At 42.4% G+C, this 26,119-nt stretch overlaps 1 protein-coding gene across 1 annotated transcript in view; it reads right to left on the reverse strand.

The window, feature by feature from the left end:
• The window catches only part of rptor (regulatory associated protein of MTOR, complex 1), a 415,805-nt gene that overhangs the window by 130,408 nt on the left and 259,278 nt on the right, over positions 1-26,119 (reverse strand). Inside the window, exons 14-18 of the mRNA XM_038778271.1 lie at positions 14,362-14,436; positions 12,139-12,204; positions 10,995-11,186; positions 6,979-7,119; positions 1,910-2,030 (exon numbers count right to left, since the gene is read on the reverse strand). Coding sequence (XP_038634199.1) covers positions 1,910-2,030; positions 6,979-7,119; positions 10,995-11,186; positions 12,139-12,204; positions 14,362-14,436 — 595 coding nt within the window. The remainder of the gene's footprint in view (positions 1-1,909; positions 2,031-6,978; positions 7,120-10,994; positions 11,187-12,138; positions 12,205-14,361; positions 14,437-26,119) is intronic.

Genomic DNA, 26,119 nt, shown 5'->3' on the forward strand with positions numbered 1-26,119 from the left:
TACTGGAGAATTGCGTTAATCGTGTGCATTTTTCAAAACAAAAACATGAATAAACAAGACCACAGCTGTTAGGGGAAGGTGCTCCAAAGTTCAGAGTGCCTTCGTATAAAATGGTTAAATTAAAATGTGGAAAGCAAATTGAAAATTATTTTTGGTATAATGGAGTGATCAAGATTTTTAAAACTGCGTGGTTCACTTAGTTCAATCTATACGGGTTGCGAAACATGATACTAAACTCAGGAATTAAGATTATTTAACTTGAAACATATACTCGTGGCAAATGCAAATCTCAATGTAATTTACTGAACCCCCCCCCCAACCTCACCCCGACCCCCAGAAATGTATTTAAGAACACATCAGGAAATTCTTGTACATACTTTTCCAGTATACAAGAGAATTGTAAAACCTAGATTGACATATTTTTCAATTTAGTGAATCAATTTTTTATTCCCTGTTATAACAGGTGGCAGCACTAATCCTAGAAATGACACTTATCGCAGTATTGTTATTTTGGTCAAAGACAAAACCATTTTATTAAATTTTGTTGCAGGCATATTAACACCTCAAGCCTGCTATTCGTTTCAAAAAGACAGCCAACTATAAAAGCCCATTTTTGTGGACTTGAAATGTTAATATTTAAATGGAAGAATTAAGCTGGAAATTTCCAGAACTTTTGTTGCCTGGGACATTGCGGCAGTTTATTTTGACGGCGCACTTGTTTGGCATATTGGAAGGTGTAGCAGACGACACACCACCCACAGGCGTCACGCCACCCACATCCCATTCAAAATAGGGTCATGTGGATTTTAGGCATGATCACTTCAAAAGGAAAGTGTGAAGGCGGCGGCAAGTCTTCCAGGTTTCTCTGCCAGAGGTCTACAAGAAAAAATTGGAGAGTTTGCCATCTAGAATTGAAAATGTTCCCCAGGTCTGTCAGGGAGAAAAACACTAGCTCTTGATGTGTTTTTTGATGCTAATCATATAAGTGACTCATATGGAGGAAAATTCAACTTCCAAATTGCCCTCTGAAGGCAAAACGACATCAGGAGACTGGGAAATTACGAGAAAAAGATAAGGGACTGCAACTATTGTCACTTTCAGAATAGTCTTTAAGCTGGGGAGGGGAGTGGGGTGGGGGGGGGGGGGGGGGGGGGGGGGAGAGAGAGAGAGAGAGAAAGAAAAGACGACGAAGATATTTAGGGACAGCAATCTACATGTTGAGGGATGGGACTGGGGTATTTGCGACTGAAACAACTGAAGGCCCTGTGGCCAAAGCTAAAACAGAAAGAGAAGGCGCGTCCTGCCAGAGAGGCATGCCTGGGATCCTGGATCTAAAGTTTGCAGGCTGCAGGAACACATAGAACAGGAAATCACTGAATATTGTTCAGAAGTGAGACTTTGTAGCAAATTCATTGTCTGTGCCTATCACTGTGTTAAGGGATTCTTCGAACGAGTTGTAAATTAATCTTTTATTAGCTGGAGGCTCTGCCCTTCTGATTCCATAAGTTAAACCGGTATCTCAGACCCATGTCTTTCATCGCTGAAACATTTGGGCATTGTGATGGGAATCTGCAGGGCTGTCCTGGATGGATGAATTAAAAGAGGTTCAATGGTGTCCCTCAACTGTCTGAACAATTTCTGCTGCAAGAATTTGCTAAATATAACATTTAAGACAATTGGCTCAATAAAAGGAAACATTCAGGCGCGTGGAGAGGGAAGATACTTTTAATGTCAATCGCTGATCATGGGTCTGCCCCACTCGAGGACTTGAGCATGAAATCGAGGCTGCTGACAGTAACAAGGCCATGAAGCAGTTTAATTGTTCCAAAAAGAACCACTCTACAAAGTGAAAGATTTTCCAGATTATTTAGATTTCTAAATCAGAGAAGTGTATACTGAATAGGTATACCTATCACACTAGCAGGAGAGGGAAGTGGGTAGTTCTTCTCTTCTTCCATGAACTGCAGCGCCACGGTGCAGAAATTACTTTCATACTGAATGACAAGATGACTGAACGCCACAACCAATTCCTGCCAATTAAAAAATAAATCTGTCAGTTGAATAAAATTAACCTTGGAATAATTTCAATAATCCAACGCGGATTTATGTCACTGACCGAAAGTGAGTGACAGTTACAACTGCAAAAAAAAAGTCACCGAGTGACATAAATCCAAATGGAACGAATTATAACTACTGTAGATCCAGGAAACCAAAGGATTAAAAATAATTTCCACCCTTTCGTCAACATCATTAAGCGTCAAGGATGTTAATAGTCACATGACAATATCTGCCACCGTAAGAACCATCACAGCATGAAAATGGAATTAAGCAGCCCACTACAAAATTAAATCTCCAAAAAAAACCCAAAATAAAAAACACACATTCTGCAAAGTGGAAATAAAATACTGGAAAATATCGGAAAGAGAACAGATTTAAAGTCCAGTTGAATGATGCAAATTCAATGTTGGTACATTTTTGTTAACCTTTCGAAAACTGATCTGAGTTACATAATTGAACGTTTCTCTGCTTGCCAGCATGTCGATGAACATTATTCCTAATCTGTTTTATCAAGTAGAAATTAATAGGAAAACTTTCAATTAGAAACACAAGGGGAGAGGAAAACAGCACAATAAAGGAGACCAGCGGATACTAATTCACATTATATTTCAGTCAGAAATAAATGAAAGGACAAGTGGTGGAGAACATTGCATCAGCATCGTGGCAACCTGCTTTTATCTTAAAATTAGTGGGTCCCCTGTGGTTTTTCCGTGGGTGGAAAGGTTCTGATTATACTTCAAATCAATATATTGGCATTCATTCCTTTGAAATGTCATTTAGTCAGTGTTGTACAATATGTTTCCTAACGATTTGCACAATTTCTTCCCTTATCTCCTCTGAAGACACTAATTTGCATTGGAAAACAATACCACATATGCCATTAGCCCTCTGGTACGTCATTCTGCTAGCCATTCCCAAGAGGTAAGTAATTACGGTTAAGTGCCAATAGGGGAGGGTATCACGGTTTAGGCCAATTTGACAATAACACATCCACACATGTACTTTCCTAGTTTGGGGTTTCTAGGTATCCATCAGGATGGGGGAGGTCGGGAAGAATTTCCCCTCTTCAATAGCATAGGGAAAATAGTAAAACATCGACCAATACCTTGACTGAGGTCAGTTAACTCAAATCAGGTTTAGAATCAACTCTAGCTTCTTCTGATTTGTATTACTCAAAATCAACTGGCTCGTTTACTTTATTTCAATAACGACAAAATTATCTCTTCACCACTATCTCCTTACCCACCAGAACATAGAAGAAGATCTCAAACTGACTCTACAAGTCAGACATATTCATCTTAAAATCTGCAAATGCACCATTTATATGGTTGCAGTCCCAATTTATAAGAAATTCAACCTTTAAGCTTATAATGCTTCAGCCACATATTCATCACTAAACTCTTATGCTTCTCAAAGTCAAGTGGAGGCCAGTGATTTAATGAAAATTCTGTTCTAAAATATTTGCTCTCCTTTACTATAAAATGTATATGCGGAGTAGCAATGAAATACTGTAATTTTACATTTCACTATTTTTATCATTTGACAATGTACTTATATTGGTACTAGACTGCTATATAAACCAGAGTTACAACATCACCTCACTCACCTAATGATCTGTACGTCCCTTCTTTACCATCTTGCTAATTTGCTTTTATTAAAAAAAATCTTCAATCATTCTACCATCAGTTTTCTAGCCGCTCAATAGATTCAAATGCAAAGTCTAAGGGCGATGTGACAATCTGTATACACTGACTATAGATTCCATAATCTTAAAAAGCTCAAACCACTCAACTGTTTAAAATCTTTCACTAACCCCATTCCTTCTTTTCCTGCTGTCACTGCAAAGGGTAGCTACTACAGTGAGGCCTGTGCTCTCACGCTTTGAAATGTAATCCAATGGCCATAAATTGTTGGGAAGGGTGTATCTGGTAGCAAATTGGATCTTTACTTCATTCTGCCTATCATATTACTTTTGCAGCACAGTTTGTAGGAGATATGAATTGATAACATTACAGCAACATCAATGGACCACCTGAAACCTTGTGAACGTTGGGTCCAGTGATCGACCTCCACATCCAATAAAATTTAAGGATAGAGAAAGAAACAGAGGAGCAACGGAAGCAAAATAAAGAAGGGGAGAGAGTAGATTGAGAGAGAAATAAAGACAAAAGAAAAACAGTTCAAATTTACAAAACAGTTAGGAAATATTTGCGACCTACAGAAACGTTATTATTCCAATTTTACTCCTCCTTTTCTGGGCCTTCAAGGTTGAATGTCATGCAAGGAAAATAAATCATGTCTTTAAAGAACACTTACGATGCAAATTATCTGTTCCAGGTTGGTGCAGCCCGATTATTTTCTTTCAATACCTCAGTGGATCCGACACACACTGCGATACTAATTTTGTGCATTTGTCAAAATTAATTTCCAGTAATATGTAGTACATTGTTATGACACACTGGACTAGTGCACAGTTAATTCCAACCCCACTTGACAAACACGCGTGCACACGCGCACACAGAATAATAATAATCTTTATTAGTGTCACAAGTAGGCTTACATTAACACTGCAATGACGTTACTGTGAAAAGCCCCAAGTCGCCACATTCCGGCGCCTGTTTGGGTACACGGCGGGAGAATTCAGAATGTCCAATTCACCTAACAAGCACATCTTTTGGGACTCGTAGGAGAAAATTGGAGCACCCGGAGGAAACCTCGCCGCGCCGAGAATGTGCAGTCTGCGCACAGACAGTAACCCAAGCTGGGAATCGAACCCAGGACCCTGGTGCCGTGAAGAAACAGTGCCAACCACTGTGCTACCATGTCGCCAATGGAAGGATAGGGATCTTTAATCCACAGGGGTGATTTCCAGTCGAAGTCTTTCTGAAGTTCCAGCTTCCGGTTTGGTGCTTCCTTTCTTCTATGCTTGGTGTGATCTCCTCGGGTCAGGTTGTCCATCTTCCCTGCAGACTCAGCATCATTTCAGGTTGACAGCAAAGGATATGCAAGACACTCACAGCTTTCAAAACAATAGGTCAGTTCTTTTACTTCAGCCCCTGAAGAGGAACTAGCTGCTGGTTTGCTAACTTAAAGATCTTCAGCTGCCACCTACAGATGGCCAGCAGCAGAGAGAAAAAAACTGCTCCCTTCACTTCTGAGGTCTCATCACTTCTGAAAGGTCCTCTCATAAACATCACCCAGCAGGAACCAATCACCGATTGTTGTCAGGAAGAACACTGTCCCTGGCCAACCCATCTTCAGCTTCCACCTATAGATAACAGGCAGCAGAGAGAAAAATCCCTTCGCTTCTGTGGTCTGATCACTTCTGCAACGGTCTCTCAGAAACATCACCCAGCAGGAACCAATCAATGACGGTTGTCAGGCAGAACAGTCCCTGGCCAACCCATTGGTTGCCAATTAAACAATCAAACTGATTCGCTCCAAAACCGATTCCTCCCATCTACTTGGTGCCGAAGAGTCTGGCTTCTCCCAGAGAATACTGTGTCCTGGCAAGTTGCCAGTTTTAAACTTTGAGTCTTTTGCTTTCCTCACTCTACTTAAAGGCACATCCCAATCAATGATCCATGGACCAAAACAATAAAAGAAAATAAATGGGAGCAAAGGAAAAAGACAGGAAGGACTCTTACAGCATCCATGTACTAACACATCATTAATTTGTTATTATTTTTAGGGCCAGTGTGTTTCGCATGTGCTGCAGTTCCCTTTATTGTAAATCCATTACTGCACAGCATCCAGGATTTCATTCTGCCTCAGACACTTCCAACATCAGATATCAGCAATGCCAGGCACTGCTAATCATTAGTTCAGCTTTTAAACTGTGAAAAAAGCTTATTCAAAAGAGTATTAGTATGTTGAACAAAAACCATTTGAATTCTTCTAGCAGAACATGAGGTGAAGCACTTTCAAAGAATAAGCAATATATTCCTCAACAGAATATAATCTATGCACAAATTGTGTAAGTGTGAGCTTGCAAAACATTGCTTACTAGCCCATTTCACAGCAAGACAATCCAAAAGTCAGTTTTTAAAAAGCACAATTCTTTCACAAAACAAACACCTTCTTTAAAGGTTGCTCTGTCAGATAAAGTGATCAGTTAAGCAATACCTATGTCCTGTTAACACAAAGACTCCAGGCTATTGATAAGGACTGTAAACATATATTTCAGATTACAATTTAACATGGTTTCAATCTGCAGATGAGATGTGGGAAAGGTTCAGTGGAGTAGAACTTCCAGGATTGTTCCACAGAGATCCAGCATGGTCTTAATGGACTCCGTTGGTTCCATAAGACTATAACTTCATTCACTTTGGTCACCGTTCTTCCATACCACAGCTTGTCTTGATGATATACAGGCTTATTACCAGTGACGTGCAGTGGCTGCAAATCAAACATCTCATCCATAGCAAAAATGCAGACTTTCAATGAATCCGCTTTGAACTATTTAATACTAAGCAAAAACAACAGAAGCAAAGGAGAGAAATGCCATGTGTGCCAAATTAATGCGCTTAGCTAAATACAATATAAGAAAACATATCGCAATGCATCAATGCCGATCAACATTTCCAATGCAAAAGGCACTTTCACATTTCTGGTTGGGTTCCAGGAATGTGCAGATCAAGCAGATAGCTGTAACTTTAGAGTGCATCTCCCTCCTTACTACTGATGTACTGCTGAGCTCCAACAGCCTTTTGTCCGCACTTCTGTTCTCAACATTGCTGAAAGAGTAAGCAACACCGAAGAGCATGCCTTCATAGGGTGTGGCCACCTGCAACTACCAATATCAAAAGGCCCCTAGATTCTGAAGCCATACTCTCATCTCAAAGTTAAAAAGGCAGCGGGAATGATTTTTAGTGGAACATTTTTTTATCCTGGCAAAACCAAAAGGCAACAGACACCCACCTTCCTAACAACAGGGCTTCCATCATTTATTAGCTGGGCCAGCATCATTGCTACATTGTGATCAATAGTGGTGGAATGGTCAGTTCTCTCCGCTGAGTTACCAACGAATGTGCCCAAGGCAAAGACAGCAGAGCAACGCACCTGCAGTAAAAAATAGTTCATTAAAATTCTTGAAGGAAATAACTTGGAATTTCAGAATCAGCTTTTCATACTAGATTTTGCATTTGCCATTAAAAGGTAGTTTTTGTTTTGCTGGAGACCCGAGCAATAACTATTTAACATTGCTGTACACAAAACATATCCCAGAATTTAAATATCAAGGGTAGGGAAGAATTAAGACAGTAAATACACAGAGGTATCAATAAAACAAAAGCTAATCAGCTTTCAAATCTATGTTCTTATAAAACTTTATCTTATTTAAACTTTAATAACAGAAGATAATTTATTAAAATATATAATTATTCACGGGATAATTTTTAAAATTCTTCACGAGACGTGGGTGTCACGGACTAAGCCAGCAACGATTGCCCGTTCCCAATTGCGCCCGAGACGGTAGTGGTGAGCTGCCTTCTTCACCCGCTGCAGTGTGTGTTTTATAGGAACGCCCACAGTACTGTCAGGGAGGGAGTTTCAGGATTTTGACTCTGTGACAGTGGAGGAATGGCAACATATTTCCAAGTCAGGAGTGTGAGGAGCTTGGAGGGGAACTTGCAAGTGCTGGTGTTCCCATGCATCTGCTGACCTTATCCTTCTAGGTGGTGCAGGTTGCGAGTTTGGAAAGTGCTGTCGAAGGAACCTTGGTGAATTACTGCAGTGCACCTTTGAGCTGGAACACACTGCTGCCAATGTCCGTTGATGGGACTGAACGTTTAATGTAGTGAATATGGTGCTAACTGGGCAGGCGGCTTTATCTTGGTGTCGAGCTTCTCAAGTATTGTTGGGCCTGCACTCGTCAGGACAAGGGTGAGAATTCCATTATACCCCGGTAGTATTCCATTACACCCCAGTAGTGTTCCATTACACCCCGTCTGCCTTGTAGAAGATCGATAGGCTTTGAGGAGTCAGGGGGCGATTTACTCTCCGCAGAGCCTTTGACCTGGCCTTGTTGCCACAATATTGTTACGGCTGGTCCAGTTCAGTTCCTAGTCAATGGTAACTCCCAGGATGTTGATAGTGGAGGTTTCAGCGATGGCAAGTGCCATGGGCAGATGGTTAGATTCTCTTTTGCTGGAGATGGTCATTGCCTAGCATTTGGGTGGCACAAATGTTACCTGCCCAAGCCTGAATATTATCCAGGTCTTGCTGCATATGGTCACAGGCTGCCTCAATTGCAAAAGGCTTCAAAGGCAAGCACTTAGTTTAATGTAGTGTTTATAGAACTGAACTGGCAACTCAGGTGCCATCAAAGCCCACCACAGCAAACTGTGAAACTGAATTCAATTATGCAGCGCTAGGAAAAAGACTAAGATTACATTTGTCATAAAAATCCAATTGACTACCCAGACAGGTATACATGTCTCTCACTACAAGTTTGACTCTTAATGACCTCAGTTTTAAAAAGCAATCGTTAGCAAGGAGAGAGGCAATTAGGTTTAGCAATACATCTCAAGTGCAGAGTTTATAAACAACTTTACAATTCCAACAATAAAAAAGCTTCCAAGTTTAAACAAATGAGGTCAAGAAGTCAGAGAAAAAGGGTGGGCTACTAAAATGGTTGGAACCATTCAGATTTAAACAATGATAAAATTGCAAATTAGATATACTGAAATTCAACCATTGGCCCAGATAGAGTTGTTTCTATGATACGGGTTAACCTTAATTAGAATGTTTCTGATGTAGCTTACTTAAATGCATTTTAGTATGTTTGTTGCTCACTCACTTAAACAAACTTTAAAACGGTCTTTCTACAGTATAAAATCCTCCAGTGGGATTACTTTACGCTTGCATACCAAATGGGCGCAGAACCCTTTCTTCGATAATCATGTACTTACAATTGAAATCTCTCATTTTGCCAGGGTCCTAAATTTTGCCTAGTCTGTCAATGAGTGAGCTGGCTGAAATGTAGGTGGTGCTTTGCATATTGAGGTTTGAAGTCCGGAGATGTAAATTAAGAAAACACCTTGTATGTATATAGTGTCTTTCATGATCTCAGGACGTCTCAAAGCGCTTTACTGCAAATGAGGTACACATCAGTTAATGAATAGGCACAGAGCAAGGTCCTATAAACAGCAACGTGACAATAATCATACATTTTCTTTTGATGTGATGAGCGGTAAAAACTGGCCAGAACACCAGGATGAATTCCGATACTCTTCTTTGTCAAACTCGCGTACATACAGCTTTTTAAAAATTTCAAAATAAATGAATTTCATCTTGCGTGATTACGTGAAAAAATATTCACATATTTATAGACTAAAGGTGTGAGCATTGGCTCATTAGCACCACCGTCATCCACGAGTCAGATGCTGCGCGTTCAAGCCTCCCTCGAGATTAGGGTACATAATTTATGACATTTTCAGTGCAGTATGGACAGCATGTTAGATTGTCATGTGTGCCATAGCTCTGTGCAAGATTTTATAGCAACAAGGAGCCTGGAAGTTCTGCCGGCATCCGGACCAACATTGATCCCCCAATCAACGTCAATGCACATCAACTAGTCACTTGTCTTGGTTACTGCTTATGGGATCTTGCCATGCTCAATGGACTGCCGCGTTGCTCTATAGCAGTAAATGCACTTTAAAAGTACCTTGTTGCCTGTGAAGTCCTGAAGGTCATTAAAGATAACAGGTAAATACAAGGTTGTTCCTTCCTACCACCAACGGAACCTACAATTCGTCTCAGCATCTCCAAAGACCAAAAAATTGTCAGCCGCATCCTTATTCTTGGTCTTTCAATTATTCTTTCTGGACAGGAAACTAGTGTGCATGGGATTGCCATGGCCCTGCTCTCACCAAGAGGCAAATTATCTTGAAAATATTCAAAACGCTCACAAATAGACAGAACAGCAGCTCGGGCAAGGGATAGCTGCCACCTGTGGAAACTATAGCCCATCATGAATTAGTAGCCGAGATCAGACAGGGGAAAGAAATGCTTCAAATTGCATTATGTCCTAGAAAATAGGTGACATATCAAACAGTTGGTGCCATATTCACTCACCCAATTTTATTACGGTGGCTGATGTCACCGATTCACCGTGACATCACTGATTTATAGAGCTTTGGGGCAAGAATTGCAGAATACTTTTAGAGTGTTAATGAAAAGCCCAGTTGTTGTACTGTCAAAAATATAGTAAATCTTTATTCAGTACATCCTTGAGCGATTTCCTATGGGATTATGTTATGTTGTGAATCAGCAACAGATGCTTCCGTTGCTACAGAATACACAATGCACTGAAGGACGCAATATTTCACAGGTACTGACTTCCTACTTTGGATCTAATCTAGTGCAGGCAAAAAAGCTTGCAGCTCGTTCGATTGCGGCGTGTAGCAGATTGATAACAGTTAAACAGTATGTATTATTGGCTACACAGAGGCTTCATTTCACAACCGTCAGTAGACTGCACATTGAAAAATTGCAGTTATAGGTACAAAGGTTACAAGAATGAACGTGCATTGATTCATGCCAGGCTTACCATGAATACCGTCGCACAAAAAAGGAATTAACAAAATATTCAACAAAGGTTATCTTTCTGAGCAAATAAGTAACAAATAACCATTGAGATGTATTTATTGGCAACAGGTCCCAGCCAAGCAATAGTGTCTTCAAATTTTGGTGTGGAAGAAAATGGAACAATATGCACACCGCCTGACATGCAATTTGGGTTGAAATGATTAGTCATACCTATCCCAAATTCGGATACAATGAAATGAACTATAATAAGATCTGGCAACAAAATTAAAACATAAAAGGTACAAGTTATAAGGATTGGGGAGCAGCAAAGTGTCTCACTTGCTCCGATTTCCCTTTTTGTTATGAATCCATATATTACAAGAAGCAACAGATCTAGGGCAGTTTACCTCAGGTATAGGATCAGAGAGAAGACTGTACAATTTCTCATGCGCAATGTCTCTTACGCCACACCAGCGAGCAGCATCAAAGTTCTGCCAGATGCGCCCCAAGCAAATTGCCACCCACTGCCGCAGTAAAGGATGGGGATCGTTCAGCTGCTCCAAGCAGATTGCGATCAGGTTTCCCTGTAAACAGGCTTCCTACAACAAAAGAATGGAAAATACTGAGATGGTTACACCCAAGAACACTGCCGACGGATTTCTAATACTCACATTAGCTTTTGCTTGTCCACATGGGAGGTTTCCGCCTGAAAATCGAAAAGTTATGGCCAAAGACCAACACAACAAACAAATGTATTGATGGACTGCTGAGACGTAACAAATCTACAATCGACCCTCGGGTTTTGTGTTGTCAGCTTACATCTGTGAGACTTGACACTGCCGGTGAGGCAGCAGTGCTAACCGCTGTGCCACAGGAAACACTGCCGAACTTCCATCGTTGCTTACGCACAGTGCCACATCACAGTGGGAGGGGATCTCATAGAAACTGAGAAAATGTTAACAGGATTAGACAGGGTAAATTCAGAATTTTTTTTCCCAATGGTAGCGAGAGTCCAGATCTCGGGCTCATAGTTTGAGGATAAGGGGTAAACCTGTTAGGACTGAGGTGAGGAGAAATTTCTTCACACAGAGAGTGATGAATCCGTGGAGTTCACTACCGCAGGAAGTTAGAAAATAGTTAACCAGTTGTATTTGCTGCCCATTCAATTATAGTTATTGCTATGAATAAAAATTATGTTTAAATTTACAAACCTGGTGACTGTGATTATCGGGCAGCCAAATACCAAAGACTTCGGGTATCTCCTAAAAATTAATAGTTCATTTCAATTGTGTTGCGTCTCCATGTCAAGGGGGCTGGAATGACCAGGGTGCCCTAACACAGAGGGGAAGCTTAAAAGGGGAAGAAATCTTACTCCAAAAATTGATTGATGATTGTCTAAAATGTGGCAAACGCTATCACCAATTGAAAATAAAAACACTTCACTAATTTTGCCGTTGGATAACAGCCACTCCTATGATATACATTTAATATACATTTATGTAATGAATGAATACATAAAATGCTGCATGTTGTCAGATAAATGCTACTTACCTGTCCTGTATTATAGCTATTGACAATGACAGCTAAAATAAAAGCTGCCATTGTTCTGTGTTCAGCCTGGACAAAACAAAAACCTCAAATTAGCACAGCTATGTAAATCAGCAATGGTGAAATTCAGTACAGCAAATTCAAAACTCGTGCAAGGACAGAAGGAACAAGAGGTGCAAGTTATTTGGAGCTTCAAACCTGCTTTGCTATTCATTGTGATCATGGCCAATCTCCTACCTCAGTTCCATCTTCCCAAATTACCCCACATTCTTTAATTCGCTTTTAGCGTCCTATTGATCTCAGTCTTGAATATCACAGCTGAACATCCACAGCTTTCTGGGGTAGAATATACCAAAGATCCACAGCCCTTCGAGTGAAGAAATGCCTCTTGCCCTCATTCCTAAATGGCTGATTACATATTCTAAGGTTGAGACTCCCAGTTCTAGACTCCCCAACCAGGGGAAACGCCGGTCTACAAAATCATATTTCACGTTTTTAACCATACTTCTGTCGCCCATTTTAAAACCCTGTGCCCATGTTTATAATGGAGACTGCTTGTGCACACCGGTCATACTGCAATTTACACCATTCTGCAAGATTCAGCACTGTAGCACCTCAGTAGCTTCAACCAACTCTGCTTCCTAAATTGCTATAGATTTTGCTGTTTAACTATTAATAATACTTCAGCATCAATCTCGGCTTCATTATAGCACACTGTCTGTGCGGAGTCTGCACGTCCTCCCCGTGTGTGCGTGGGTTTCCTCCGGGTGCTCCGGTTTCCTCCCACAGTCCAAAGATGTGCGGGTTAGGTGGATTGGCCATGCTACAATTGCCCGTAGTGTCCTAAAAAGGAAGGTTCGGGGGGGGGGGGGGGGGTTACGGGTATAGGGTGGATATGTGGGTTTGAGTAGGGTGATCATTGCACGGCACAACATCGAGGGCCGAAGGGCCTGTTCTGTGCTGTACTGTTCTATGTTCTATCTCGGTGACACTTCGGGTTACGTCGAAATATAAGCTAGGGCCAAGAGAGGTCATCCAGCTCTACAAACATGTTTCGCCACTCCATCAAATCATGACTGATATGTACCTGAACTCCATTTATCTGCCTTTGCCCTCTACGTTCCTCGATATTTTTACCGAACAAAAATCTAGAACTCTCAGTCTCAACATCCAGTGTCTTTAAGGGATTTCTAGATTTCCACCACCTTGTGTGTGAAGAAAACTTTCTGATTTTGCTCCTAAGTGGCCTAGCTCCAATCTGGAGATGGGGCCCCCTTGGGCACTTTGTATCTTACCCTATTGAATCGCTTTAGCATTTGTACACACCTCGATAGGATTGCCCTTCAACCTTCTATTCAAGAGAACACAACCGAGTGTCCTCAGAATTTAACCTTTCAAGCAAACGTACTCATTGTTTTGGTGTATTTGTGAATCATGTATCTGAACACCCAAATCCCTTTGCTTCTCTCCAGCTCCTAATCTATCATTTAGGTACATTCAAATTTGTTATTCTCAGATCCAAAGTGAATCACCTCACACTTTATCATAGTTTTGTCCAAATCCCATTCCATAAACTTGAGCACATATTCCAGACACGCATCCCAAGGCAGTGATGAGTGAGTGCTGCACTGTCAGAGGGACCAGCTATTGGAAGCAAATGTAGAGGCTCCCAAGGCAAAGCTGGAAAAACAGCAGGTGTTTCTCCCAGTGCCCTTTTTAACATTTATCCCTCAATCAATTCCATCAAAGTGGATTCCCTGATTATTTCTCTTAACTAATTATTTATTGGACCTTGTTTTGCACATTTGGCTACCACTTGCTTTTCTGTAACTGACTGCACTTCAAAGACCATGCGAAGACGATGAAACATAGGTTCTATATAAATGCAAACTCTTTGTTGTTAACAACCACGTCAGAGTTATTCATAATTATTCAAATGCATATCTGACTGCCAATTTACATAAATTGTTTTTTGAGAAAAATCACAATTTCTTTCTGCTAATTTACATTTTTTTCAAATTTGAGCGAATCACAATTTCTTTGCCCATGGATTTGGGTGTTTGGACATGGCCTCCGGCCACTCGTTTAGTCCGATATGCATTGTGCAACATAACACAACACCTGCAAACTTGAGCAGAGAACTTCAAAGTTCCAATTATGTCTGGAAAGCTCAATTCAGAAAATAAAAGGGAAGGGTTGCTTTCAAATGCACAGAAAAGAACTCACCGGCATGTACGGGTCTGCCAGAACAGAAAGGAAGTACTTGTGGCCATTGTCTTTCACCAAGTCAGCCTGACATGACTGTAAAATAAAAAGATAGTTAAGTTGCATTACTAGGTCTAGATACAGAACAATTCTCGCTCGATAAAGCTATTATTTAGTTATAACCGTAAACAGGTATCGAGATTTTCCCTGTTATGGGAAATCCAGGCTATTTAACAGCCTTCTACCCAAGTGAAAAGCCTGTTCTCAAATGTTGAGTGAGAGAGAAAATTATAATGGGCCGATAAGGTCCTCAGAGTGGCAATCTCCATCTGGATGAAGCTAATCCCCCCCCCCCCCCCCCCCGAAGGGGCAGCACGGTAGCACAGTGGTTAGCACGGTTGCTTCACAGCGCCACGGTCCCAGGTGCGATTCTCGGCTTGGGTCACTGCACGTTCACCCTGTCTGCGTGGGTTTCCTGCAGGTACTCCGGTTTCCTCCCACAGTCCAAAGATGTGCAGGTTAGGAGGATTGGCCATGCCAAATTGCCCTTTGTGTCCAAAAATGTAAGGTGGGGTTACGGGGATGGGGTGGAGGTGTAGGGCTTAAGTGGGGTGCTCTTTCCAAGGGCCGGTGCAGACTCAATGGGCCGAATGGCTTCCTTCTGCACTGTAAATTCTATGTTCAAGCCCCGTTTTATCCAAACTTGCTCATTCAGGCTGGGTGAAACAAGAGGAGTGAAGTGTGCTCCCGCCCAATTGTCCAGAGGAAGTTCACACTTCTGGGTAACTGCCTGGTAAACCCTTACGTGGGACTTCCTAGAGGGACTCCCCAGCGCATCATTAGGGTACCCCACAAATGTTACTGGGCAACAAAGTTAAGGGCTGATAAAACACCGGTACAAACATAAAACCTCTAAAACATAGCCTACCCCCTCCCACAACCTAGTCCCTCTCCTTCTCCCCCTACCCCGCTAACAACTAATGGTGATCAACTCCTTAAAGTAAATAATAAACGGCTGCCATCTCGTTAAAACCCCTCAAATGCTCCCCCTCACAGTGTACTTGACTTTCTCGAGGTATGGGAATGCCATCAGGTCTCCCAGAAACACTTGAGGCCCTGGCCAGTGAAGCAGACTGCCACCCCAGCAGTACTCACCTCCGAGCAATCAACGAGGCAAAGGCCTGCACATTGGCCCCCGCACCCATCTGCAGCTCCAGCCAGTCTGACACCCCAAATATGGCCACTCAGGGACAGGGTTCCAGCTCAATCTTTAGAACCGTCGACATGGTGCTAAAGGAGACACAGAAACACACAGACCTGGAGCAAGACCAGAACATACTTTATGTTCTGGGGAGAAAAAAGAAAATTGCTCACCCCCAGGTGCATAAACCTTCACGGATCTGCCCCTTCCACCCCCATATCTTCTCCGTAAATGTCAACAGCACCTTTGCCACCCCCGAAGGGGCCAAAGACTTCAGCTTAGACTGTCCAATTTCAGATTCAAGACACAATTCATGTCTGCCTCCCAGAATCAACCAGGTCTGGTATTGCCACCAACAGCCTTCTCATGACTGTTACATTGTCTTAGTTTGGGGCGAATGCATTCACCAACACCACTAACTTATATTCCAGCGTCCCAGTGACTATAACATACCTCAATGATCCGCCATGAGCCTTCCCACAAGAAAACAAACTCTTCTGTTAATTATGAGCTCCACTCCTACAATCAAAGCCCAAGTGAAACACCTGGCTCACCCAGCACTTCCGAAGCTTAGTCTGATCCCTCACCCACAGGTGGGGCACCTGCAGAAGTACCACATCGGCCCTTAAGTTCTTCAGAAGAGAGAAAACTCTCGATCATTTCACCGCCTCCCAAACCCCTAACGTTCCACGTGACGAGTCTGATCGGGGGGTCTCTCGCTTCCCCTCTCTCAAGTCAACCATTTCCATCGCGAGGGATTATCCCCCTCCTTCTTCCAAGTTCCCAGAGCGGGGGCCCACCCAACATGGCCGCCCGCCCCACCTACACGGTGAGACAAAGAAAAACCCCTGATCACGTCAGCAATCAAAATGAACTCCGCTTTTGTATAATGCTGACTTGGCCCTACTGAAGGCGGCAATCCTCCTTGCAAGCTCTGCCCCAACATCCTGATCATTCAAATGCTGCTGCCTTCCCACCTCACATCCCAGTTTTCTTTGGCCCATCTCAGTTACTCATCTGGTAACTGCGAAAACATACTATCACTGCCGTGATGACTCCTTCGCCAGTAGCTTCAGCCGGAGTGTTCAGTGGACCCTATCCAGCTCAGGAGGGGACATCGGTTCAGCCCACCCTCATGAATTTCGCAAACATCTGGCCAAAGTACTCGATCGGCTTCAGACCCTCCACCCACCCCTGCAATCCCACAATCCGGAGGTTCTGCTTCCTCGACCTGTTCTCCAGGTCCTCAGCCTTTGCCCTCGGGCCCTTATTCCTCTCCTACACCAGCAACTCAGCTTCCAGCGAGGCTATTTGGTCGCTCTGTCGCAACATGGTCACCTCTACCCCCTTCAACACCTCCCTGTCGTCTTTCACTGCCTCCATGGTCCTTGCCAAGCTCTCTCTTCTCAGGCCCAACGTGTCCTCAAAAGACGTTTCGAGGGTCTCCATCATCTCCCTTCCTTGCCTCTCCAAGTGCTTGCCAAACTGCCTCTCGTACCCGAGTGCCATTACCTCTGTCAGCATTTCAACTGTGATAAACGCGGCCCCACTGACGAGGCCGGCTCCGCCATCTTTGCTCCCAACAAGCTTTGCACCGTCTCCATCTCTGCTGAAGGGCTACCACTTGTGCCCTTCTTTCCAACATTCTTTTTCATGGCTTTTGACATCTTCTCATAAAATACAATTAGATGGATCGTGTTTATCAACCAATTTCCCCCGGAAATCAGGCTAAAATAACCAAAAAAACAAGGACTCTGATGGGAGCTACCTTATGTGCGACTTTCTCCTATATGCAGCCACCGGAAGTCCCTGATTTAATATTTTATTAAATACCAATGCATCTCTGTCAAATCATAGGATGCTCATCAGAAATTCCCTAATGGCTATGAATAACCTATTTGGTTAACTGTAATGAAATAAGCAGTGAAAGAACAGCTGTGTTTCCTGAAGTTATAAGGGTCATTGGGCAATATTTATCTTGACAATGACTCCACACTAATTATGGTTATTTCCTCAGAATTTTAGGTTATTCACTTACAGCTATTGAGCACTGAAATGTAATGAGGTTCGAGCCACAGCCAAAATGGGCACAATGAATAACACGACTCATTTAAACTGCAGTGTTGAATTTTTATGTCATTAAAGGTGCTGAATCAGAAAAATCACTTTGAACTCCCCATGGATCCCCACATCACTGGATGAACATTTTTCACGTTCTTGAACTTCATTACTTATTTAACAAAAAGTAGCACAAAAGGTTTAAAATATGAAGCTGAGGAATGAAGGTGCAAGAGTTTTTTAAAAATTTACAATTCATACCATTGTACATCAAAAAAGGCTAACAAAACCAGAGGGCACAAACAATAATGTAAAGTACAGTTAAGGATGTTCCCCACGGCGACATATTTATTTTTCTTTACCATTTACGGAAATAACTACACTAATTAGCATCTATAGATAAATTAGCTCACACAGCGACTCTGACCGTCCTCGTTACTTAATTAAACTTTATGAAATGTCGGAAGAAAGAAAATGCCCAAATCCAAACATTAGAGGCTGCAAATCATCACAAATTTTATTTAAAGTGTGAACGGCTTTACTTTATGTCTGCTGTGCTAGTGATAAGGTGTTCAAGAGCAGAGATCAAAGTTATACAAAATGTAGCATAGACCTGTGTGCCTGCCCAATGCTTATAACACATGAGCATAAAATTCATAAACAACAATTTTGATTTATATAGCACCCATAACCTAATGATACATCCTAGGTGGCTTCACAGGAGGATTATAAAACAAAATGTGACACCGAGCCACAAGAAGATATTAGGTCAGATGATCAAAAGCTTGGTGAAAGAGGAAGGTCCGAAGAAGTGTCTTAAGAGGAGAAAAGAGGATCAAGAGGTGGCGAGGGAGGAAATTGCAGAGTTTGGTGCCGAGGCAACTGAAGGTACGGTCGCCACAATTATGATTAGGAAGGTACAACAGGTCAGAATGAAAGGAGCGCAGGTATCCTGGGAGGGTGTTGGGATTGGAGATCAAGGGAGATAGAACAAACAAAGAAAATTACAGCACAGGAACAGGCCCTTCGGCCCTCCCAGCCTGCACCGATCCAGATCCTTTATCTAAACCCGTCTCCTATTTTCCACAGTCTACTTCCCTCTGTTCCCCGCCCGTTCATATATCCATCTAGATGCATCTTAAATGATGCTATCGTACCCGCCTCTACCACCTCCGCTGGCAAAGCGTTCCAGGCATCCACCACCCTCTGCGTAAAAAAATTTCCACGCACATCTCCCTTAAACTTTCCCCCTCTCACCTTGAAATTGTGACCCCTTGTAATTGACACCCCCAATCTTGGAAAAAGCTTGTTGCTATCCACCCTGTCCATACCTCTCATAATTTTGTAGACCTCAATCAGGACCCCCCTCAACCTCCGTCTTTCCAACGAAAACAATCCTAATCTACTCAACCTTTCTTCATAGCTAGCACCCTCCACACCAGGCAACATCGTGGTGAACCTCCTCTGCACCCTCTCTAAAGCATCCACATCCTTCTGGTAATGTGGCGACCAGAACTGCACGCAGTATTCCAAATGTGGCCGAACCAAAGTCCTATACAACTGTAACATGACCTGCCGACTCTTGTACTCAATAGCCCGTCTGATGAAGGCAAGCATGCCGTGTGCCTTCTTGACCACTCTATCAACCTGCGTTGTCACCTTCAGGGTACAATGGACCTGAACTCCCAGATCTCTCTGTGCATCAATTTTCCCCAGGACTCTTCCATTGACCGTATAGTCCGCTCTTGAATTAGATCTTCCAAAATGCATCACCTCGCATTTGCCTGGATTGAACTCCATCTGCCATTTCTCTGCCCAACTCTCCAATCTATCTATATTTTGCTGTATTCTCTGACAGTCCTCCTCGCTATCTGCAACTCCACCAATCTTAGCATCATCTGCAAACTTGCTAATCAGGCCACCTATACCTTCCTCCAGATCATTTATGTATATCACAAACAACAGTGGTCCGAGCACGGATCCCTGTGGAACACCACTAGTCACCCGTCTCCATTTTGAGACACTCCCTTCCACCACTACTCTCTGTCTCCTGTTGCCCAGCCAGTTCTTTATCCATCTAGCTAGTACACCCTGAACCCCATACGACTTCACTTTTTCCATCAACCTGCCATGGGAAACTTTATCAAACGCCTTACTGAAGTCCATGTATATGACATCTACAGCCCTTCCCTCATCAATTAACTTTGTCACTTCCTCAAAAGAAATCTATTAGGTTTGTAAGACATGACCTTCCCTGCACAAAACCACGCTGCCTATCACTGATAAGTCTATTTTCTTCCAGATGTGAATAGATCCTATTCCTCAGTATCTTCAACAGTTTGCCTACCACTGACGTCAAACTCACAGGTCTATAATTCCCTGGATTATCCCTGCTACCCTTCTTAAACAAAGGGACAACATTACAATTCTCCAGTCCTCCGGGACCTCACCCGTGCTCAGGGATGCTGCAAAGATATCTGTTAAGGCCCCAGATATTTCGACCCTCGCTTCCCTCAGTAACCTGGGATAGATCCCATCCAGTCCTGGGGACTTGTCCACCTTAATGCCTTTTAGAATACCCAAAACCTCCCCCTTCCGTATGACGACTTGACCTAGAGTATTTAAACATCTATCCCTAGCCTCAACATCCATCATGTCCCTCTCCTTGGTGAATACCGATGCAAAGTACTCATTAAGAATCTCACCCATTTCCTCTGACTCCATGCATAAATTCCCAATTTTATCTTTGAGTGGGCCAATCCTTTCTCCAGTTACCCTCTTGCTCCTCATATACAAATAAAAGGCTTTGGGATTTGCCTTAACCCTGTTAGCCAAAGATATTTCATGACCCCTTTTAGCCCTCTTTATTATACGTTTGAGATTCGTCCTACTTTCCCGATATTCCTCCAAAGCTTCATCAGTTTTGAGTTGCCTCGATCTTATGTATGCTTCCTTTTTCATCTTAGCTAGTCTCACAATTCCACCCGTCATCCATGGTTCCCTAATCTTGCCATTTCTATCCCTCATTTTCACAGGAACATGTGTGTCCTGCACTCTAATCAACCTTTCCTTAAAAGACTCCTACATTTCAAATGTGGATTTACCCTTAAACAGCTGCTCCCAATCCACATCCCCTAGCTGGTGCTGAATTTTGTTATACTCTGCCTTTCCCCAATTTCACACTCTTCCTTTAGGACCACTCTCGTCTTTGTCCATGAGTATTCTAAAACTTACGAAATTGTGATCGCTATTCCCAAAGTAATCACCGACTGAAACTTCAACCACCTGGCTGGGATCATTCCCCAATACCAGGTCCAGTATGGCCCCTTCCCGAGTTGGAGGGGCAAAAGTCATGGAAGGATTTGAAATCAATATGTTGTTTGACTGGAAGTCAATGTAGGTTAGCCATATCCATGGTTGTTGGGTTTGAGATGGAGCCATGCCCATCTGTGGCGGCCTTCGAGGTGTCAGAGCACTCAGAGCTACAAGGGAGTTGGGGGGGGGGGGGGGGGGGGGGGGCGGAGGAGGAGAAAGAGAGAGACAGACACCCTGGCCTTTGCCTCACTGATCACCAGGTGGAGGTTTCTGCTAGGTTGGAAGTCATCAGCGCCACCCGGGCCTCGGAGTGCCGCTCAGACCTAGCCGATTTCCTGAAACTGGAGAAGATAAAATTCTCCATCGGCTGTTCTGAGGTGAAATTACACGACACATGGAAGAAATTCACAAACGTCTGAGGCCCGATTTCCAACCAGCAATTTGGGAGGGGGGGGGGGGGGGGGGGGCTGACGTACAGCAGACGTGAGACGGGGAGGATGGCCATTCACTGGAGGAGACACAGGTCCCTTCCACACATGGAAAACCGAGGAGGCAGACCATCCTAACCTCCCTCGAAAACTCAATGGGGGAACAGCACCCCCCCTCCCCCCCCCAAATAAGTGTAAATATAAAGAAAGTAACGAGTTCAGACATTGTAAATTCAAATGTGAATAAGATCATGTGGAGGGCGGCATGGTGGCACAGCGGTTAGCGCTGTTGCCTCATGGCACTGAGGCCCCGAGTTCAATCCCGGCCCTGGGTCCCTTGCACATTCTCCCCATGTCTGCGTGGATCTCACCACCACAACCCAAATAATAAAATGTGCAGGGTAGGTAAATTGGCCACTCTAAATTGCCCTTAATTGGAAAAAAAAGTATTGGATACTCTTAAATTTATATCAAAATAAGATAATGAGCACGGAGACCTGGGTCACAGGAAAAGTGATAACTTGCACAGTTGTTTATGAAGTTGCTGTTGCTTGATTTCTTCCTTTGTGCTTTTGCCAATTGCTCTAATTCTTGTTATGTTAAAAATCCCAATAAAAATGTTTTTATAAAATAGAATATTAAATATTGGCCATCTTTCCCTTTATTCCAAGTACCAAAGTAAAATAGAACTCAACAAACTGCCACTACCTAAATTGCACAAAGCAAAATTGCCTTAAGCAGAGATGATTTATAGGCGAGAATGTTGTTCGATCTCACAGGGGCAAAGATTACAGCTCAGCAATCCAGATCAGTTAGTGCTTCTGAGGAGAAAATAATTCAGATCTTATGCAAAAATTGTCCTCACTGTCTGCTGTGACCCACATTTCAAAACCTTGATCAAAGTTGGAATAACATGCATTTCAAATCATAATTAAGCCACACATATTAATCTTGCTTTCCATTTTCAAAACACAATTTTGGAAAGAGCGATTGTAGGGGAGAAATTGACAAATGCTGCACATGTAAAACAAGGGCAGGATTAGTTTACACAGGTACAAAATTTTCTGAAAGAAAGTGTGGGTTCACGTACAAATAAGAGCTTTCGGAACCAAAATAATCTATGGACTATGGCTGCAACTGTGTTTTGTACTTTGACACATGTTTTCTATCATCAACTCTTTTTCATCTCCTTGTCCTCCAACTCCCAAAAAACCAAAGATTCTTGGAAGAATGCAACCAAGAGTTTGGATAATCCTTTATATGCCAGCTCATGTGTTTCTGGTTTCATTTTGGAGGCTGTATCTCCTAATTCGTTGTGAATGTGTTATTACAGAAAGGCTTCCTCTCACAATTCTCCAGGATATAGTTAATTTGTCAATTGAAAGCGACTCTTACTGGTACAAATCCTGAATCTAGAGAAAGTGAAGTTATGTTCTGGAGGCATTGAGACTCAGATAGATTTAGTTCTTTCAGGTGAATGTCGAAGAGTGACTTTTAAAGACAGAGTAGGTTTCATGATATCCTAATGGAAATACTTAGGTTTAAAAACTTAGCATGACAGCACACGGCTAAATCGCTGGCTTTGAAAACAGACCAAGGCAGGCCAGCAGCACGGTTCAATTCCCGTACCAGCTTCCCCGAACAGGCGCCGGAATGTGGCGACTAGGGACTTTTCACAGTAACTTCATTTGAAGCCTACTTGTGACAATAAGCGATTTTCATTTCATTTCATTTCAAGAGGAAGTCTTAAAAGGCAAGGCGAGAATGGACTTGGATGTGAACACTGGAGGAAAGCACCCGATGACAGGGATCACGTAGATTTCCAACTCGGCCAAAGTCAGTTGTCAATAGTCCATCCTACATCCACACTAGATGGGGGCCAGTAATAAAGGTCCTGTTGTTGGAGGCAGGCAATTAGCCTTTTACAATGATACTTAGTAGCCACTGGTAGTGAACTGAGAGTCCCAAATGGAAGGCATGATTGCTGTGAAATCTGGTCCTGAAAATTGAGCAGGGGCTCTCCTAATCTTGTGTGTTACGTATATAATTAGGCTATGCCAGAACTGACACCCACCTGTCGTTCGTGTCTAAAATCATCTCAGCTCAATATACTGGGTCTGCAAAAGGAGTCATGCATGCACATTTTCTGCAATTACAATGATTTAAAACGGGTGCAAGACCATAAGACACAGGAGTAGAAGTAGGCCATTTGGCTCACCTGGAATTTGAATTACATCAGAAAACAGCATCTTTTTTCAGATGTTTCACTGTGAATTTAAAAAAAAAGAGGCCTTCACTGTATTTTGTATCTGTGGATGTATCTTTAGGGCATCAGTCACTTTAAAAATGTAAATCATTGCATGATTGCATCTTTTAAACATGCTTTCCCACTTAGTGTGCTCCAGCGGTGGCTCAATGACTTGAAATATTAATATTTAAAGGAAGAACTAATGGCATGAGTTTCATACTTTCGCCTGGCCTCAATAGTGTATGTAGAACTTTACGTTCTATGGTTTGCTTATGAAAATGGCTGGGATAAATAAGCCTCATTACGCCGCTACGGAAAACCCAAGCCCTATCTTCAAAAAAATCATGTTTGCCTCCCACCTCTGCACAAAGATAGCAAACACCAAATTTCCAAAATCGTGATTCGTTTTTGGCTGCACTGGCGAGTTTGGAAAAAGCTTAAATTAACAACGTAGGAAAACAAACGGCAACTTCTGAGGGCCGTGGTTTTAGACAGGACAAGCAGCGCATAGGAGTGTAGGTATTTAAAAAACCTATTACATTAAAGATTTATCTCAATTACATTATATGGAGAATGAGAATGAAGACCAGTAATGTTTTCCTAAACAACATTTGTACAAGTACCAAGGTAATGCACAAAATATATGAAAGGGCAGGTTACATTAATACAGACGGTAAGTACACATTTTCTCCATGGGTGGACTGTGAAGTATTAGAAAAGTGAAAGGGCCCACCTTAATAAATAAAAAGACTTGCATTTATGTGGCGCCTTTCACAACCTCAGGATAACCCAAGCATTTTGTAGCCGCTTACGTACTTCGGAAGTGTAGTCACTTGAAAAGTCAGCAATATGTGCACAGCCAACAGTAATGTGATAATGGCCAGATAAGAAATATGGGATAGGACATCTCCAAAACAGTGCTATGGATCTTTTGCATCCACCTGACAGGACAGGCAGGGCCTTGGTTCAACGTTTCATCTGAAAAACAGCACCTCCGACAGTCCAGTACTCCTCAGTATTGCCCCAGAGGGTCAACCAAGATTTCTGCACTCAAGTCCTGGAGTAGAACTTGGAGCCCACAATTTTTTGATCCAGAAGGGAGAGTGCTGTCAATGAGTCACGACAGACATTAATATGGGAGGTAAGGAACCACTTACAGAGTAAAACCTACAGTTTGAGGTCTGCAAAGCAATATACAAGGACAGTGCATATTATTGTGCTGTTCATCAGAATTAATGAAAAGTGGCAATAATATCAGACAGCAGTGGCACAGAATCTTACCTCAAAAAGCGAAAGGGCAGACTGCAAATTCTCCTTTAGAAATAGACTACAAGTAGCTTAGGGACATGCAACTTATTTGGTTCAATCAATTTGAATCATATATATTCATCCAAGTAGTTTTACCTAAGCAACTCTGGCATTTATAATGCTATTTCCATGCAAAGTAGCTTTAAATGCAGATTAATGAGAAAAGCGAAAGGATAACTCAGGTGTGTGATCCAAATCCAATTATCAAGTGCACTAAAGCCAAATGACATAAGACTGAGAGTATCGCACCCATTTTAAACTTGAGTCAATGCGTTGCAAAGCTTTTTTTTAAAAACATGTCGAAGTGACCGATTATACATAATAGAACTACCATGCTTTAAAAAATTAAATGAGAAAGTTGAAGCTGTTGCTCCTCCCTCCTCTCGATATTATTATTGGGGAGCGGGAAGCATGCATTATGGGTTCGGTTCCAATGCTACTACCACTACTACCACTCAAAATTCAATGCAGCAGGATATACCAGCTGCAGATTAGCCACTGCAGCTGCAGTGAACCAAGGGCATGACTTATTGACACCAGCCTGAACCAAATATCAAAAGTACCTGCATCATCCAAATCCAACTCACGACCTAATGCATTATTTAAATAGCACTAAGAAATTTCTGGTGTCTGTAGAGGAAAAAAAACCTCCCCTCGCTATTCTAGCTTCTTTATCAAAACTTAGAACTCTGTCTTGGTTCAAATACATTATTTTGTAAAGCATGCTTACGAGGATTTCACATTTTTGCAAACAAGGTACAACAAAATGGCATAATAAATACATCGCAGTCAGCAAGGAGGAAAAAGACGCAGCATACATGTGAATACAGAGGGGAAGAGAAGAACAACATTATAACTGGCTCGATACAATCATTACACACAGCTGGATACCTCTATAAGCCCCACACGGGACCAAGGGAGAAACACGATGAAGCCATGAAAAAATGGTGAGTTGGTGCACAACGTCCCATGACGCACCTGCTCACAATTATCACAAGGGGTCAGGATACATTTTCCACACCATGTTTGGGCACGCACCAATCACATCTCCCTCTACTCCAGCAGTACCAAAAGCACCAATGAGACGCCACAGCCTCATTTCCTTAGATACCGACCACATCTGCAATCCTACAGAAACCAATCAGTTTCTTTATACCCACCCACACTAAAGAAAAGAAAACAAGGAAAATATGTGAAAGCCCCAGTTCAGGGGCAGTTACA

The sequence above is a fragment of the Scyliorhinus canicula genome, chromosome 18 (assembly GCF_902713615.1).
Source record: "Scyliorhinus canicula chromosome 18, sScyCan1.1, whole genome shotgun sequence".
Taxonomy (NCBI): domain Eukaryota; kingdom Metazoa; phylum Chordata; class Chondrichthyes; order Carcharhiniformes; family Scyliorhinidae; genus Scyliorhinus; species Scyliorhinus canicula.